The sequence below is a fragment of the Neoarius graeffei genome, chromosome 17, assembly GCF_027579695.1.
Source record: "Neoarius graeffei isolate fNeoGra1 chromosome 17, fNeoGra1.pri, whole genome shotgun sequence".
Lineage (NCBI taxonomy): Eukaryota > Metazoa > Chordata > Actinopteri > Siluriformes > Ariidae > Neoarius > Neoarius graeffei.
The window spans coordinates 43,016,515-43,036,089 of NC_083585.1; the positions used below are offsets into that span (position 1 = coordinate 43,016,515).

At 38.4% G+C, this 19,575-nt stretch overlaps 1 protein-coding gene across 1 annotated transcript in view; it reads right to left on the bottom strand.

Moving 5' to 3' along the window:
- Nucleotides 1–1,828: 1,828 nt before the first annotated feature.
- Nucleotides 1,829–19,575, bottom strand: part of LOC132864736 (uncharacterized) — a 34,818-nt gene continuing 17,071 nt past the window's right edge. The window contains exons 2-27 of the mRNA XM_060898151.1: nt 16,503–16,549; nt 16,028–16,408; nt 15,537–15,827; nt 15,067–15,363; nt 13,841–14,215; nt 12,752–13,039; nt 12,318–12,614; nt 11,667–12,041; nt 11,119–11,406; nt 10,714–11,007; nt 10,089–10,460; nt 9,716–10,003; nt 7,673–7,966; nt 7,550–7,588; nt 7,116–7,457; nt 6,632–6,928; nt 6,415–6,529; nt 6,291–6,323; nt 6,162–6,188; nt 5,416–5,463; nt 5,288–5,320; nt 5,165–5,191; nt 5,016–5,057; nt 3,189–3,257; nt 2,875–2,902; nt 1,829–2,703 (exon numbers count right to left, since the gene is read on the bottom strand). Of these exons, the coding sequence (XP_060754134.1) occupies nt 2,689–2,703; nt 2,875–2,902; nt 3,189–3,257; nt 5,016–5,057; nt 5,165–5,191; nt 5,288–5,320; nt 5,416–5,463; nt 6,162–6,188; nt 6,291–6,323; nt 6,415–6,529; nt 6,632–6,928; nt 7,116–7,457; nt 7,550–7,588; nt 7,673–7,966; nt 9,716–10,003; nt 10,089–10,460; nt 10,714–11,007; nt 11,119–11,406; nt 11,667–12,041; nt 12,318–12,614; nt 12,752–13,039; nt 13,841–14,215; nt 15,067–15,363; nt 15,537–15,827; nt 16,028–16,408; nt 16,503–16,539 (4,992 nt within the window). The 5' untranslated portion in view covers nt 16,540–16,549 and the 3' untranslated portion in view covers nt 1,829–2,688. The remainder of the gene's footprint in view (nt 2,704–2,874; nt 2,903–3,188; nt 3,258–5,015; nt 5,058–5,164; nt 5,192–5,287; nt 5,321–5,415; nt 5,464–6,161; nt 6,189–6,290; nt 6,324–6,414; nt 6,530–6,631; nt 6,929–7,115; nt 7,458–7,549; nt 7,589–7,672; nt 7,967–9,715; nt 10,004–10,088; nt 10,461–10,713; nt 11,008–11,118; nt 11,407–11,666; nt 12,042–12,317; nt 12,615–12,751; nt 13,040–13,840; nt 14,216–15,066; nt 15,364–15,536; nt 15,828–16,027; nt 16,409–16,502; nt 16,550–19,575) is intronic.

The window sequence follows — 19,575 nt, forward strand, 5'->3', positions numbered from 1 at the left end:
TCCTTGATTATGTTCATAATTTCATTGCGTGTGTTGTTACAGTGCACCTCTAACTGGTGTTTACCTTTTGCTTTTGTGTTTCTTAGTCATATTTCCTAGTCCCTCTCCCGCTGCCCCCTTTTTCTGGTTTTAATTCCTTTCTGCCTATACTAATAAAGAATCTACATCTGATTTCCATGTGTGCCTGTGCTCAGGGGCAGGCCGACCGGGCAGCCGCCCGGGGCGGCATCGCGGCACGAGCGCGAACCTCCCCCCGCAAAAAAAAAAACCCGGAAAAAAAAAGACGGGCGGGTGTGTGTGTGTGTGAACATTTTGGATGGGGAAGCCCAATAGACCCTTTTCACTGACGTCACCGGAAACCGGAAGTAAACAAACCCTGCGCCATATTGGAAGACCAACAAACTCGTGATTAGGGGGAAATAACGGCAGCGCGCGGAATTTAAACCCACGAGGCACTTGATTCATCATAAACCTACAATGGTAAACTTTTGTGCTGTGTTAGGGTGTTCCAACAAAGCTGATGGGAAAGGTGAAAAGAAGTCTTTCTACAGAATACCAGCTGTGATTGAGACACAAGCAAACCAAGGAGCTTTCTGCCAGGAGACAGAGAATAAGTGCATTACTGAGTGTCTGAGCAAAGGAGAGCCTGAACGTTGCAACCTCCCTATTGGCTGTTTATTGGTAAAAATGTATCAGTTGTTGCCCTTCCCACGGGAATCATCGCGGACTCGAGAGACGAGACCTGACGAGTTAGTTCGTTGGTAGCAGAACAAAATGTCTGGACACAAATCGGGTTTTCAGAAAAAGAAAGAAAATAAACGCAGGGTCGAAAATACAAAAAAGGAGGCAGAAAATGCAAAACGAGTTTTAAGGTAGGACAAATGGTTACTTTTTATTTATTATAGCCCATTTAGTTAAAATAGTTGATATAAAATGTTTATAGTTATAGTAATGTGATGGTTGTCCTGATTTAGACTGTTTTTTTTGGGGGGGGGTGCACGATGTTGCACCCGGGTCCAGATTAGGGCAGAACCGGCCCTGGCTACATTTCAGGTGTAGTTTGTTTTATGAATGTATGGACTTGCATAGATTGTGTACTTGGTCTTCCAATATGGCGCTTAACAAAATCTCGCGGCGCGGTGACGTCATGCGGTAGCCCTCGATACCAAAGTTGCGCAGGTGACGTCATCAGTGTGTGTGTGTGCCTAACTTGTCGTAGCCCCATAACATGCACAATCCCGCCAGCGGAACGTTGTACTAGTCATCAAAAAGACTTTACTACCATAGTACTACACTACTATGACATTACACAGAGTCTTAAGTAATACATTACGACTTGATCATTGCCATTCTGGTAACAGCAAATTTATAACGGGCCGTGTCCGCGACGTACAACACACGACGAGAAATGTTTAAACGACCATGTAAAGCTGTTAACATTCTGTTGGCTAATACAGAGCCCAACGCGGGGGGCGGCACGAGCGCGAAAAAAAAAAAACGGTCCCCCCCCAAAAAAAGGTCCCCCCAAAAAACCCCCCGAAAAAAAAAAAAGACGCGCCAGCAGGGGGTTTCGCCCGGGGAGTAAATCACTCTAGGATCGCCACTGCCTGTGCTTTAACCCCTGATATAGACTATCACCATGATTCTTGTATATGTAAGAGTCTACATGCTTGTGGTGGTAATTTGTAAATGGTTAAACACTGAAACATTCCCATAACGTGATATTTTAGATCTTATTAGGGACATATATTTTACTGTGAATGAAGGATTAAATTAGCCATTAACTAATGTTCCAATCTTTATTCAGCGCACAATATCATTCCACATGCATATGACATAATGCAGAAAGAAGCTGTCAGATACAATATGCTATAAAATAGTATATATTTAACAATTATTCCACGAAATTGAGTCATATATGAGCTGATAGCTGATGAGGTGTGTAGCGCCGAGTTGGCTATAAGCCATGTACGACAAGATTGAGTGGAATAACTGTTTTATTCTATCCACATTCACTGGATTTTGAGAAACGGAGCATTTTTATGATTTTTTGCAAATTCGATAAATAACTTTATACAAAACGTCTGACAAAATAATTTCTGCTTAGAATGTAATCAAACCAGCGAAATGACAGTAGCAATTTGTGAAAAATGCTATAATAATTTTTGAAAAATAAAAAGATGCATTCTTGCCATTAAATACTTTTATTCCATATTTTGTTGCTTTTTTTGTATTTCTCAGGGTTTTGTTTTCAAGTAGAGTTTTTATTTCATCCACGGTTGGTTCAGCAAAGCATTCTGCAGTTTTGTTTTTCTCTAATCACGGTATATGAGCCGATAGCCTAGTAGTAGAGTAGCCAATCAGAGTGTGCAATTGCTCATATCCAGTGAGTGTGGATAGAATAATAATCATTATGCATTGCCAACATGCATACATATGTCTGAAAAGTGAATAATAAAATATGAATAATATACTTTGGAATATCTTATTACATGATTCTCAGTATCTCAAGCTCTTTTTTTTTTTTTTACATTATTTTGTCTAGCATCACAAAACATCTGCTACAAACTAAAAACTGCATAAGATCCAAGCATAAGCCAAGTCTTAAAGATAAAACAGTATTTCACTCCTTCTGCACAGACTCTTCTGTTATCATTGCATTTTGAAATCTGCGACGTTGGTGAAATCTCACTCATCATAATGCTGCAGAGGATGGATGGGGGGGTCAAAATAAGCATACAGACTCAGAACTTTAAAAATGCACTCAGCTGAACAGAACAGATAACTGTTTAATGAACTAGTTGGAATATTTGTGGTAGTCCTAAAAGGATTATAAACAGAATTGCTCATATAAATAATATATAATATACTCACTGTTAAGAGGCCACCTCTTCTCGGTTCGCTGTGATGCATAATGTACAAAAGGAGAAAAATAAACACACAGAGGCAGACAGATAGAGATGACAGAGTGAGATAACTTACAATATTGAATGTATTTTTAAACTGTTCAAACACGTGTTATTTATTAACTATGTTTCTTTATAGTTTTTTTTTTATATAGCAGAAATAAGCAAAGAAGAAATTGACGCTCTATGTATAATAAGCTTAAGTACTGAAGGTCTTATCTGATTTCAGAACTGAAACTATTAATTTCATTCATGGAAACTATTAAAGAGAACATACTGTACCTCTTTGGTGATGGAAAGTGAGGTTTTGAATATCCTGCAGATGTGGCTGCTGTACTGACAGTGTTTACCCTGTAAATAAAAGTTACATTTTCATTGACTATTTGTGATCTTTAAAATAAAACCATGTGTAAAAACCAACTCATCATTTATGACTTATTTTACACAAATTTACAATACATAGATGTTTATACGTTATGGCTACTCTAAATTGCCCATAGGTGTGAATGTGTGTATGAATGGTTGTTTCCCAAGTCTGGAAATGGGAGCGTTGCAGAAGGAAGGGCGTAAAACTAGGGTCCAATTAATATGACACGTGGATCAATAGGGTCCACATGGTAGCAAACCCACACACGTAAGTGGGACAAGCTGTAAGAAGTGAGTGAGATGTTTATAAGTTTTAATACATTTAAAGCAAACTAACAAATACAGATGGACCTGATCTTGTTGGTCAGGTTCATATACATAGTTCTCTCCAAAAGTATTGGAACAACAATTCCAACTTCCATTTTGTTTTACATGGAAGACATTTGGGTTTGAGATCAAAGAATTAATGAGACAACAGATCATAATTTCAGCTTTCATTTCCAATATTTACATCTAGATTTATTAAACAACTTGGAACATAGCACCTTTTGTTTGAACACACCGATTTTTCAAGTAATCAAAAATATTTCTCTTTGCCCAGGCGTGTCCTATTAGATTGACTGCTTAACCAGTTAATAGCGCTGAATGTCTACTTGAGCCCTGGATTTTTCCTGTGAGGACTACATTATTTTGTTCAAAAGAGTAAACAAATGGAATTTATAGGGCTACAGGAATATTCTGTCTGACAATTCACAGAGAAATGGATCCAATCTACTTGTGGGGAACTTCATCATGCAGCAAGACAGTGACCAAAAACACACTGCCAATGCAACAAAGGACTTCATTAGGAGATTTGCAAAAAAAAAAAAAAAGTGGAAGGTTTTAGACTGGCCAAGTCAATCACCATTACTTAGCCCAATTCAGCATGCATTTCACCTCCTGAAGAGGAAACTGAAGGAACACACATTCCAAAAACTATCAACAACTGAAAGAAGCTGCTGTACAAGCCTGGAAAAGCATCACAAAAGAAGAACGCAAAAGATTGGTCACCGGGTCTCCGGCTTGATGCAGTTTTTGCAAATAAAGGATATGCAACCAAATATTAAGTGTTATTTACTTTAATTTTCTTTAAGATATCCGTTCCAATGCTTTTGCTCACCTAAAAATTGAATGAGCCACCAAAGGCTTTATATTTTAAGTTGTGTAACTCATCCAAATGTAAATATGATGATACGAAAGCTGAAATTCTGACCCATTGTCCTATATTTATCTTTTGACCTCAAAACCAAATGTCTTCAATATTGAGCAAAAATAATATAAGTAGCATTTCCGTTCCAAGATGTTCAGAGGGGACTGTATATCTTTTCATAACACACACACACACACACACACACACACACACACACACACCAGCTCTGAGCCTAACTCCACCCACTGCATCATTTTGAAAAATGCTGAAAAGTGGGCAAGGGGCTGAGAGAGGGAGGTCGGGGAGGAGCTGAGAGAGGCGGCAGGGTGGAGAAATCACATAAACACATGAGTTTCGATCAATATATATTCGAAAATGAACATAGTTTCACAGACACCCAATTTACACATAAATTGAAGGATTAATGTAATTTCAAACATATTTACAGCTCAACAATATCACATGCAGGTCGTTTTGTTTTTCTAACATCAACCATGTTGTACCATAATGTATGCTATAAAGGGGTTTTGTGTGTTAAAAGAAGTATCACCTACTTGTACTGAACAGTCAGATCTGTATTGGTCACTGGACCTCTTCTGTAAATGAAAAATGATGATGATGATGGGAAAATTTGTATTTTCAGCTAAATGCTTGTGATAATAAAATCATAACACAAACACATAAGAATATGGAAGATAATCACCTGGAAAACCTGCTCCAGATGCTGCGCCTAAAATTATCACACATAAAGCTTTTCAGTATCATTGTTTATTTTACAATATTTTAGTTACCCAGTTAAGTGTGAGTTCCATACAACAAACTATACCTTTTCTCTGGTTTCGGTGGCCTTGGAGGTGCTCTGTTGATCATATTAACAACGTTATATTTTTAACATTCTAATAATTTCCCAGTAACAAATACAAAGATTTGGCACAAATTCTCTTCAGTATATACCTGGTTTCACCAGAAGAGCTTAGCCAATTTGCAGTCCTATCGTATCTCCTTTAGAATGCAAGATGAAGACATGAAAAAGATCATTTTCAGTGTTTTATTTTTGGAAATGGATGGAGCACAAATATGTTTTGCGTGACAATAATTGTGACAGAAAATTATCACAATATAAATAATATCTGCACTGTTTCTGCTTTTTTTCTTTGCCCTGTAGGCCAATTGGCCTATCAGTTGCGAGCCTCTTATAAGGCTGTCTGCATCTATCGTGAGCACACTTCATCGACTGCCAGCTTGCTAGATCTATCGCAGCTTCCCCAGACATACCATCATTTGAGTAGCCAATTAACCTAACTGCATGTCTTTGGAGAAACCACAGCACCTAGAAGAAACCCACGCAGACACAGGGCGAACATGCAAAGTAAACTCCACACAGAAAGACCCCTGTCGGCCGTGAGTCTTGAACTCAGAACCTTCTTGCTGTGAGCTGACAGGACTAACCACTACACCACCATACTGCTGTTTTGGCTTTTGGTCAACCATAAAAAATAGATTTTTTTTTGTCACTTACGTTAAAGGACAATATGTATCACTGTACTGTAATATTCACATACTCACACAGCTATGAAAAAAATCATAATCTTCACACATCATGCTTACAGTAATTCCAATAAGGTTCTAGTTTATCACGATACTGTGTTTTTAAAATTGTTCCCAGATTGTGTTTAAAAAAAAAAAGAGTTTGCTCTTACCTGGAAATTTGGCTCCAAATTGATCTTCTATTTAAACAGAAAAAATAATACAGATTTACTTTACTTGAATAACTTTTCTACATTTGCATTTCTTAATATAAACAATTTTCAGTTAAAACAAATTCTTGCCTTCTTTCAGGTGTTGCTTCATCACTCGTTTTCCTGCAGTTGAAGGTTCAATATTTCAGTATTAATAAATAAGTTCAATATTTCAACATTAAAAGAACATGAAGATATAAATATAAAACCTTACTTTTGGACTCTTCTCTTGTAGATGATAATTCCAGCAGCAATACAAAAAAGCAATAATGAAACCAAAGGCAGAATTATATAAAGTCCTATGCTGTCCATACCCAGTCCTTCAAATCCTAAAAACAAACAAACAAAAAAGTAGATACAAGTCATATAATAACTCATAGCAGCACATTTTAAACAAATAAATCTAAGCTGAAGGATTTTTCCATACTCACGTTTCACACTCAGTAAGGTTGAGCTTTCTTGGTTCTTTCCCTTCCAGAAAGAGGCTCGACAAACAAGATTGTCTTCTTGTTCATAGCCAGTTGGGATGAAGGTAATTGTGGAGGTTGTTTCCCATTTGCCTGCACTTTTCTCCACATGGCTTACCACTTCTCTGGCAGCCTGAACATTCCATGTGATAGTTGGGGGATGTGAGGAACATGTATGATTGACAGAACAGTGTATTGTGAATCGCTTTCCTGGCTCCATCTCCTCGGGAAGAGCTGATATCACAGGCTTGTCAGGAGATACTGCATTCAAAGAAAGACAAGGACATTCATCAAACTGTTTCTTGTTCTTATACTATATGCATATAACCATAACTTAATGGTTGTACAAGAGAGCACTTTTAAAACACAACTGGGTTTATTGCTGGTGGCTTAAAAAAGCATGCACATAACATCATAAAACGTCTGTGTGTTCTGTTACAACTTTCACCTTTCATGATGATGAACACACAGCTGTGGTTGAAGCTGTACTTATCGTTGTCTTTTTCTGCACGGAAACAGAATGGCCCATTGTCATGAGCTTGGACATTATCAATCTCTAAAGTGCAGTTCTGTTCATCTGGATTCCCCAGAAGTCGTGTGCGACCCTTAAAGTTGTCCATAACATTGTACTGTCCAGTGTGGAAAACATATTCGCCAGTACTGCTGTACCACAGACCTCGAAGGCGTGTAATAGGCATATCACCAGTCTGGAAGGTACAGGGGATCACCACACATGAGCGGGTCAAAGCACTGATCCTGGGCACCACATTTGCCTCTAAAACGTGGAGAGCTGAAATCAAGAATTTATTATTATTATTATTATTATTATTATTATTAAGTCTTATACTGATAAAGTATAAAAAGAGAAAAAAAAACACATACTGTCATTCTCAAATGGATCCACCACCTTTGGAATGTATCCTAGAAATTAACACAAACCACAAATTATGTTAAATAAATGGTAAATGTCTTTAATCATACAGTCATGAATTTGGAGTCACTCACTTTGAACCTGTAAAACAATGGAAGTTGTGATCTCTCCTCCAGGAAATGTTGCAGTGCAAATCAGTTTCTTGCCATCATCCTCCAATGAAGCTATATATAATATATTGGAGGAGGTGGCCCAGGATAATGATGGGCCTTTTTTAGTCCCCACAGTCTCTGGTATGTCTTTGTAGTTCCAGGTGAAAGCTGGAGGCTGACCCTTGCAAGAATGGAAAACTGTGCAGGTGAAGTTATTTCCAACACCCTCTACAACATCGGCTACCTCGGGATCAATAATTATATCCTTATAGGTACCTGAAATAAAATTATACACCTTTATAAGAGTACATGCAATGAAAATACTAGAAATTTAGTCAGAGGATATAGCTGTATGAATATCCATCCATTCTCCATAACCGCTTATCCTGTGCAGGGTCGCGGGCAAACTGGAGCCTATCCCAGCTGACTATGGGCGAGAGGCGGGGTACACCCTGAACAAGTTGCCAGGTCATCACAGGGCTAACACATAGAGACAAACCATTCACACTCACATTGACACCTACGGTCAATTTAGAGCCAGCAATTAGCCTAACCTGCATGTCTTTGGACTGTGGGGGAAACCGGAGCACCCGGAGGAAACCCACGCAGACACGGGGAGAACATACAAATTCCATATAGAAAGGCCCTTGTCGGCCACTGGGCTCAAACCCAGGACCTTCTTGCTGTGAGGCGACAGTGCTAACCACTACACCACTGTGCCGCCTGTATGAATATCATATCGCAATATTTCCTCATATTGTAGTGTCAATACTGTGAACGTTTACTTATGTTGAAACACCATATGGCAAAATTCTTTTTAGTTGTTTGGTCATGATGCATTGTATATTGTCATTATGACTATTGTATGATGCAACTTGCTAACAGTTGTAGTACATCCATCAAACATGTAAGGAGAAATAAATTCTAATATTGAAGTGATATATGGTTACAATTGCTGCTCTGAGAAGCTGTAAAATGGGGAATAAGCCAGGGCCGTGTGAAATGTATACAATCCTGTTAACCATTTATAAAGATATTGCAAATGTAAATGCACATTTGATAGAGTGTGTGTGTGTGTGTGTGTGTGGGGGGGGGTTTTCTCAGAATGCCCCCACACTACAGGGTTTGCCTATAATATAACATCATATTCCGGCTCGGATACTATCAATCGTTCCGGATCAGAGGCAGAACAACACAGACCCCCATTCTGCATTTGGACGTTTTATACAGAACAGGAGGCAAAATAAAGGTGTAAGATTCCTGCCTTGAACAGGCTGTGTAAAAGGGGCTATAGCCAACCCATCTATCTGCATGTTTTTGGAAAATGTGAAACTCCATACAGACTCCACTCAGGATTAGTCTAGGGACCCTGGAGCCATGATACAGCAGTACTACCTGCTGCACTACTGTCCACACAGGATTTGGGGTCATAAATATTGAACATGGGCGGCATGGTGGTGTAGTTGTTAGTACTGTCACCTCACAGCAAGAAGGTTCTGGGTTCAAGCCCAGTGGCTGACAAGGGCCTTTCTGTGTGGAGTTTGCATGTTCTCCCCGTGTCTGCGTGGGTTTCCTCTGGGTGCTCCGGTTTCCCCCACAGTCCAAAGACATGCAGGTTAGGTTAACTGGTGACTCTAAATTGACTGTAGGTGTGAATGTGAGTGTGAATGGTTGTTTGTCTCTATGTGTCAGACCTGTGATGATCTGGTGACTTGTCCAGGGTGTACCCTGCCTCTCACCCATAGTCAGCTGGGATAGGCTCCAATTCTTGCCTGCGACCCTGCACAGGATAAACTGTTACAGACAGTGGATGGATGGATGGAATATTGAACATATTTGCCATTTTAAATTGGGGAGTAACAACTGTACTTTGAGTAGTTAGAGGGGTAAATATTTGACTTTACACCCTCTACCCCATTGGGTGATAATGGAAAGGTAATTGTTTAAGACCAGTGTGAAATCAAGACAACATTTGCAATAATCAGAAGGAGTACATCAGCCTGTTGTCCAGGCTTTATTACTTACACTGAGCATTGAGATTGACTTGTGTTTCTGATGTCTGTCCGCCATGGAATGTGGCTTTGCATGTAACAGTTTTCTCCTCTTCCTTAATTATAAATGTGTGCACCCTCATGAGCTCCCAAAAGCCATCCTGCACTGGAGTGTGTACAGTAATGTCAGTCTCAAGTGCTTTCCCCACAGACAGACTTGGAGGATTGGGTGGACAGGTATGCAGGACACTACATGACACTGTGACTTGCTCTCCCACTCTTGGTATGCCGGTAATACTTAGTTTTGGTTTATTGGCTTGTTCTGTCAAAAGCAAACAGGAGACTGGAATCAAGCTCAAACACTCCTTGGTCATGTAAAGTGTCTCGATAAAAATAATTAGCACTACCTGTTATTTGGAGTTCAACAGATTGATCATAGTAATTTTCCTTGTGAAATGTGTGAACTGATTTTGGATCCATCCAGGGGTAGAGTCTACGCCCGTTATGCTGCATATTAAGTTGCTTGATTTCCAAACTGCAATTTTTCTCACTAGGTAATCCATACAGTGTTGTCTCGCCAAATAATTTGTTGACATTCTTACTATCTGAGGCATACACTAAAGGGTACTCTGTCGTGGAGTATAGGTACCATTTCACCTCAACGTTGCTAAGTTTTTCTGTTTTGAACTCAAAGCTGCAGGGAATGACTAGGCAGGAGCCTTGGAGGCCTGTGATCTTACTGGGCATTGAGTATGTCCAGTCCAGTGAAAACATCCCCCCTTCAATAAAGAACAAATAATGCAGCATGCAGTGAGTAGGATACTTTTGAGCATTAATTCAAAAATATTCATATGAGATAAGTGTTTTTAATATTCAAGACAGAAGTGAACCAAAAACTACTACTAAAAAAGTGAACAGTTACTAATTTTTGGCTACTTCTTGTTGATGACCAGGGCTGGACTGCAGCTAGTACAGGTGGGGTTTTCTTTTTCCCCCTTTGGATTTGGAACCAAACAATGCAAACTAACTTACGTTTTACTTTTAAAGTAACATGATCTGAAGTCTCTCCTTCTGTAGTTTGAGCTGTGCAGGTTAATGTCTTTCCATGGTCATCCCTTGATGCTTTCAGTTTTAAAGTGGAAACTGTTTTCCAACTGGAGGAGGAAACCTTCTGCGTTTGAACAAAAACTGGCATGTTTTGGTAGTTCCAGATTATTTTTGGTTTTTCTTTTTGACATGTGTGGTTCACAGTACAAGTAAAGCTCTTCTCGATTCCTTCCATAGTCTCGTCTTGAGTTGAACTTATTACAGGTTTGTGAAAGTCACCTGAGAAAAATAGTGAGGTTCATTAAAGAAAAAAAAAGACTGATGTGAAGCTAACAATCTGACACACAGGACTTTTTGAGTTAAAATCAATGCTTATTGTTTCAGACTCACATAAAGGATTGAGACTGATTTCAGTTTTTGATGTCTGTCCACCTGCATAACTCACAGTACAAGTAACAGACTTATCATTTTCCTCAACGGTCCATGTAATCTCTTTGGTTGCCTTCCATTTCCCATCATGAACAGGTGTGTGTATTAAACGTGAAGACCCACGTGATATACTCAAGCTCAGTGTTGGGGGTGATGGAGGACAGGTGTGGAACACACTGCAGGACAAGGTTATGGGCTCGCCAACTTTAGCTATGCTAAGAAGATCTGCCTGTGGTTTCTCAACAATATCTTTAAAAGGTAAACATATTATTTATGAGTGATGCAAAACATATTTACAAGGCAAAAATAATAGGTGGCATTTATTTAGTAATTAATAAATTAACAAAGTAAGTAATAAATAGACATGCAATAAATATTATATGGATATTTAACAGATATGGATGTCATATATTATATATTAACTGATATACATATATTAAATACTTTTATATTATCATAATAACGATTATATCATTATATAATGTATTAATTGTATTAAGTGATCTTACCTGTCACCTCAAGGGTAATAGTTACATGATCAAAATTTTTGCTGTGGTATGATTCGATAGCATTTGGGTCCATCCAGGGAAACAGTTTTTCCTGATTATGCTGCATTTCAAGCGGCTGGATCTTCAAACTGCAGTTTTTGTCATTTGCGGATCCATATAAACTTGTCTTTCCTTTGAACCGATTAATGATATTGCGTGTTGATTGGTCATACACCAGAGGATAACCTGTATTGGAGAGTTTATACCATTTCACGCCAGCACTACTACGCTGGGAGTTTTTGAATTCATAATGGCAAGGAATGACCACACAGGAACCTCGGACACCAGTAATTGTCTGGGGCATTGTGAAACTCCAGTCAAGTGAGCCCATTGACCCTGTAATAAAAATACATATGTTATTATATGTGCATTTTTTAAATAATGTTATACAAAATATCAAGGGATCCTAACAAGAATGAGCAAGAGTCTCCTTTTTCATACAACTAGCTCGCTTTTAGCCTTAACCTTAAGGATTCATAACTTGAGCTGGCTGATGAAAATTCTTATCATTTGGCAATCATGAGAATGTGCTGAATGATGGACATGAAGGACAAAAAGGAAAACTAAAGATACAGGCAAATACAAGGCCTTACCACCAAAGTTCTTACTCACTTTGAACTCTTAAAGTGATTTCCACTGTTTGAACATTCCCTTTAAAATCTGCTTGGCAGGTAATGGTCTTGCCATGATCACTAGCTTTTGGCGTGAACTTCAATATGGAGCTAGCTTTCTGCTTTGTTTCCTGCTTTGTTATAGAAAATGTGCTGCCAGGTAACTGTTCACCAATCCAAATCATGTAAGGTCGGTCTTTGGCACATGTGTATGTAACAGAGCAAACCATGGCTTGTTCCACACCCTCAAGAAACTCTGTGTTTGAATCAGGAGTAATCTGGGCTTGATCAATGGGACCTATAACAGATAATAAAGGCATTATATAAGATAATACACAAGAACAAAATGATACAAAAACAGATGTAATTTTACTAGAATAATTTTACTCGAATAATACTTTTACATGCTGAAATTGTGCATTGATTCAGACTCACATAAAGGATTAAGACTGATTTCAGTATTTGATTTCTGTCCACCTGTGTAACTCACAGTACAAGTAACAGACTTATCATTTTCCTCAACTGTCCATGTAATCGTCATGGTCTCTTTCCATTTCCCATTATGTTGGGGTGTTTGTGTAAGACGAGAAGATCCACGTGATATACTCAAGCTCAGTGTTGGGGGTGATGAAGGACAGGTGTGGAACACACTGCAGTATAAGGTTACAGGCTCGCCAACTTTAGCTATGCCAAGAAGTTCTACCTGTGGTTTCTCAACAGTATCTTTAAAAGACAAAACAGAAAAAAAATATACAAAAGTATGTTACCGTTTGACTGGGATATATTTTGTTTTCTAAAAATACCTTTACAGGTACTCCTCTTTGCTCTGTTACACTTGTTGGATGTTTGAAATAGCCATATCTTACACAGATGTGATCTTATTGTAGCCTATCTGCCTCAGAGTTTGACTTTTGTATTCTAAGATACTTTTCTGCTCACCACAACTGCACAGAGTGGTTATCTGAATTACTGTCAGCTCGAACCAGTCTACCCATTCTCTCTTCACCTCTCATCAACAAGGCACTTCTGTCCATAGAACTGCCACTCACTGGATATTTTTTTTAATTGCACCATTTTGTGTAAACTCTAGAGACATTTGTGTGTGAAAGTTCCAGATCAGCAGTTATAGAAATACGCAAACCAGCCCATCTGGTACCAACATTCATGCCACATGAAAATCACCCCCCACCAAAAAAAAATAAATAAATCTGACGGTTGATATGAACATTACCTGAAGCTGCTGGCTCATATCTGCATTATTTTATGCATTGTGCTGCTGCCACACAATTGGCTGATTAGATAATTGCATGAATGCGTACGTGTACAGGTGTTCCTAATAAAGTGCCCATGAGTGTACGTCATCTATGATTTTGTTTGTACTTAAAAATCCTACTAACATTAACAGCATACTAAATTTTCTATTATTATTATTATTATTATTATTATTATTATTAATGTAAGAAATTTGATATATTGTATATTATATTACTATATAAGTATACCTACTGAAAGCACTGAGCATACCTGTCACCTCAAGGGCAATAGACACATCATTAACATTTGCTCGGTGGTATGCTTCAGTAGGCTTTTGGTCCATCCAGGGAAACAGTCTTGCCTGATGATATTCTATCCCAAGCGGCTGGATCTTTAAGCTGCAGCTTTTGTCATTTGCGGATCCATATAAACTTGTCTTTCCTTTGAACTGATCAATGATATTGTATGTTGATTGGTCATACACCAGATGATAAACTGTATTGGAGAGTTTATACCATTTCACGTCAGCACTACGACGCTGGGAGTTTTTGAATTCATAATTGCAGGGAATGACCACACAGGAACCTCGGACACCAATAATTGTGCTGGGAATTCTGACAGTCCAGTCAAGTGAGCCCACTGACCCTAAAAAAAAAAATACACATAAATATTCATTATCCTTTTTCATGATGCCATACTAAATATCCAGGAATCCTAACAAAAATGAGCAAAACCAGCTTCTGAGTGGCACAACAGAAACACATAAAACTGTTAGCCCTACCTGTAGCCCTAATGTTAAGCATTTATATCTTATGAGTTATCTTATGCAAATTCATATTAATTAACAATCAAAAGAAATGCTAATTAACAATTATTCGCCAAAGGTGAAGCAAATATGAGTGAATAATAACCAAGACGAAGTCGAGGTTATTATTCACTGATATTCACTGAGCCTGAGGCAGATAATTGTTTTACTATAAATACACAGGTGATTATTGAAAAAAGAAATTTAAAAATCATATTAAAGAATAATTTATTTCAAACTTCAAAAGCGGCATGCAAATGTAATGCGCACAGACTTGCAGCATGCGCGCAGACTTGTGTCACTTATCTGTGCCGACTCACATACGTAAAAGACTTTGTTTTGAAATCGATAAAATAAATCACAATTCCACTTTACCTTTGAACATTTTTAGACCAAACTTCGTAGTATCTTTCGTGCTTTTAGGAACAACATTTTCTTTCATAATTTGTCATTTTTCTTCACTTATGGTGACATAGTGATTGGCCACCATTTTGCAGAGTCGCTCGAGTTGATTACTGAGAAATAATCTGAATTTCTCGACCAATCAGTGCGCACGATTTTCTAAAATCACCTGTATATTTATACTAAATACATTTACAAGTTATGTGTGTACATGTCAAGAAAGTGAGAAGAAGCAAAAGTAGGGATACATGGGACTAAAATGTTCTTAACTCCAGAAATTCTTACTCACTCTTGACTCTTAAAGTAATCTGCACTCTTTGAAAATTTCCTTTAAATTCACTTCGGCAGGTAATGGTTTTGTCATGATCAGCAGCCTTTGCTGTGAACTTTAGTGTGGATCTAGCTTCATGTTGCATTCCCTGTTTTCTAATATAAGTTGTGCTTCCATGTAACCTTTCGCCATCCCAAAACATCTGAGGTTTGTTGTTGGAGCACATGTATATAACGGAGCAAACAATGTCTTGTTCCACACCCTCCAGAAACTCTGTGTAAGAATTAGGAGTAATCCTGATGTTATCAATGGAACCTACAATAAATAACAAAGGCATTATCTAAGACAATAGACAACAACAAAAATGGCACTAAAACAGGTTGGGGTTTTTTGTAAATGCATGTTTGACAATACACATCGCAATGCAGTTTTTTTTAAATGGACAATACATTGCATTCAGAAATATACAGTGTAAAAATATTACTTACACTCTGCATTATGTATTCTTGTAGTGGACGCAGAGAGGCCACCGCTGTGTCTAACAGAACATTTAACGTCTTGTCTTTCAGATTGAACAACTCCTGTGCATGTTAATCTGATTTCCCATTCGCCATTACTAATGTACCGGTTGTCTTTTCTGCAGGATATGTTTTCTATTCCACTCAGACTTAGAGAGGGGGGTTGGTCAGGACATGTGTGATATGTTTTGCAGTGAACTGTAATACTTTCCCCAATTCTATGACCTCCAGTAATGTCAAGAGAAGGATTTTGTGCATATGCTGCCTCGTTCAAAAGGGACAGAAAAAAGACAGAAATGTATCAGATAAAATTGCTTTTATCTTCTAAATATTAACTGTAGCAAAGCTCCAGTAGCAAATAAAAACTCAATTTTCACACAAAAATGACTGTTTAACTGTCAACTGTATTGTAAAGGAATGGACTAAATAGGAAGTAGATGGTAAGTAATTGTAACACTTACAATCAACGTGAATTAGAGTAGTGACATCATAAAATCTGTAAGTGCTCTTCCCAATATGTTCTGGGTCTACCCAAGTATACAGTCGGTCTTGGCTGTGGGAAAGACTAAGGTCCTTAATCAGTAGACTGCAGTCCCTGTATGTCTTCTTAAACAAGCTGGTTTTTCCTCTGTACTTATCAATCACTGAAGTGGGGCACCAACTGTCATACACTAAAGGATATCCACGGTTAACATACTGATACCACACTATCCTATCAGGGTTAGTAGGTGGATAGGATGAATACGTGAATGAACATGGTATAACAAGGCAGGATTTTTGTAGACCACGAATCCTGGCTGGCATGTAAACTTTCCAGGCCCAGGTGTTGTTAAACAGGATGCCTGTGTGCAAGAATTGGTATGTTAGTTCATTCTTATGTTCATAACTATTGTTATGCTATATAAAAACAGTATTTAAGTTAGAACCACACTGTACCATAAAGTATTATATCCAGGAGCAGCAAACATTTCATGTTCTCAGGCCTAAATGAATGCAGATAAACAGACCTGTCAACTCCAGGATGGACATGATATAATGTTAATGAAATTATAAGACAATTTTCTGAGAATACAGCATTTGTTCTGTGCAAGATTAATTGCATTGAGAAATGTCATTAAATCATCTGACTTCAAAATATCCATCCATCCATCCATCCATCCATCCATCCATCCATCCATTATCTGTAGCCATTTATCCTGTACATGGTCGCAGGCAAGCTGGAGCCTATCCCAGCTGACTATGGGCGAGAGGTGGGGTACATCCTGGACAAGTCGCCAGGTCATCACAGGGCTGACACATAGAGACAAGCAACCATTCACACTCACATTCACACCTACGGTCAATTTATCTCATTCATCTCATCTCATTATCTCTAGCTGCTTTATCCTTCTACAGGGTCGCAGGCAAGCTGGAGCCTATCCCAGCTGACTACGGGCGAAAGGCGGGGTACACCCTGGACAAGTCGCCAGGTCATCACAGGGCTGACACATAGACACAGACAACCATTCACACTCACATTCACACCTACAGTCAATTTAGAGCCACCAATTAACCTAACCTGCATGTCTTTGGACTGGGGGGGAAACCGGAGCACCCAGAACAAACCCACGTGGACACAGGGAGAACATCCAAACTCCACACAGAAAGGCCCTTGTTGGCCAGGACCTTCTTGCTGTGAGGCGATAGTGCTAACTAGTACACCACTGTGCCGCCTCGACTTCGAAATATGTTTTAATTTATTTTTAATTTATGAATGTTTTAATTTATGACCAGAATTACAACTCCAATACCTTCCAGAAAAGGCAGAAAATTACATATGGCATAGCATTTGTAAAAAAACAAAACAAACAAAAAAAAACTTTTCTTCTTGAGACCACACATCAGACCATATAGAGCCACCCACTTAGCAGATTGTCACTTTCAGACAAAGCTGCCAAACATTTCTTTTCTGTCACATTGAGTGTATATTTTATTCATTGTGAGCCCCTTCCTAGTGAAATACTAGAGCATTGCTTGGTACCCATTAATCTCAAGTCCAATCATTAACACTACTAGCCAAATTAGCTATCACCCACTACGCTGTTCATTAGTGATCTCTATAAACTTGCTCCATGTTTCTCAGTAGGCAAAACACACACTGCTTATTCTCCTGCCAGGTTGGGTCCTGCTTCAGTGCTACAGTATTTCACATCTCACACTATATAATCAACCAATGGGCTTCTGACTATGTGCCACTCAGTGTTATGAAAGTTCACACTTAACAAATGCAAGCTCAAATTCAGTTCACACAGATTAAAATGGAACTAGTTCACAGTTATAGATCACAGCCCCCAAAAATGTAGTTAATAATAATAATAATAATAATAATAATAATTTATATAGCACCTTTCTCATGCCCAAGGTCACTTTACAATTAGAGAAAAAAATAAAAATAAAGTCCACCCAAAGAGGGTCAGGATGTAATTCCAGTGGCGTAGCTGTCCACAGTCCCACCAAAAGGTACATGAAGGCATGTCCCACACCGCCTACACAGCCACCACGATGCCACCAGGCAACACCACCCTGGACTTATTCACAAACTTTCAAGCACCACTTTACTTTATTTTACTTTACAACCAGCGGACAAAACATTCAAACAAAGAACATTCAAACAAAGAACAAACATCAAATCATACAATCCCAAAAAGAAATACAAAGGGGGAAAAATGAAAAATAAAAAGTTCCAGTGAGAAGCTTTTTACATTAATTTCTTCTGAAATTTTTAATGAGCCATTCTTTTTCAGTAGAATCTCTTCTGACCCATCCCTCCCCAACCCCAATCACTACCACTTCCCAAACTAAACAATTTACTGTATCTTACTGTAGAATCACAGACGGGGATTACTTTTAAAAGCCAAGAAAAAACAATGGCCCTCTTTTATCAACATAGCATAGAAACCAGCATAGATCCAAGTGTAGAAATCATTGCAGATTTCCAAGTGTAGAAACTCTATTTCCAGAAAAGTTGGGATATTTTCCAAAATGCAAGAAAAACAATAATCAGTGAGAAGAAAGATTTTCAAGAAAAAAAATTCATTTGTTTTACTGACCAAGTTAATTGTATTTTGTAAATATAAATGAAATTAGAATTTGATGCCTGCAACACACTCAAAAAAAGTTCGAACAAAGGCATTTTTCCCATTGTATGACATCACCTTTGCTTTTAATAACACTTTTTAACTGTTTGGAATCTGAGGATACTAACTGTTGCAGTTTTGCAATTTGAATTTTTGTCTATTCTTGTGTGATACAAGACTTCAGCTGCTCAACAGTCTGTGGTCACCATTGTCTGATTCTCCCCTTCCTGATGTGCCATACATCCTCAATAGGAGACAGATCTGGACTGGTAGCAGGCCAGTCAAGCAGATGCACTCTGTTTCTACAAAGCCACACAGTTGTAGTCCCTGCAGAATGATGCCTGGCATTGTTCTGCTCAAATAAGTATGGACTTCCCGGGAAGAAATGTCACCTTGATGGCATCATGCGTCTCTCTAAAATCCCAATATACACCTCTGTTAGAGTCTGTGCCCCTAAACTTTACAACATGGGGAGGCATAATATGGACAAGAAGGGAAACTTCGCTGCCCTCAAAATAGAATCTCTAATGTCGCAAGTCCAACTGAATTAATTATTTCTATTTGGCAGCCTGAAAAGTGTCACAGGAAGTCAGAAAAATGCAGTATGGAAAGAAATTATTCCTGCAGTCAACAGTGGTGTCATCCAGAATTGAAATCCAGCTGATGTTTGAATATTTAATTGATACATCTGTGATATGTATAGCCTATATACTTTGTGCCGAGTTTTGCGTGGAAATGACCATACGCCCAGTTTTCTGTTGTACATTTGTAGCATAAATGAGGACCAATGTGGGTATACTGTATGTTTTACCACTTAACGTGTCATAAAGTAGGACAACTCAAAACAGATTGGTTTACATATGTAATCTGTGACTTGGGTGCTGACATAGAAC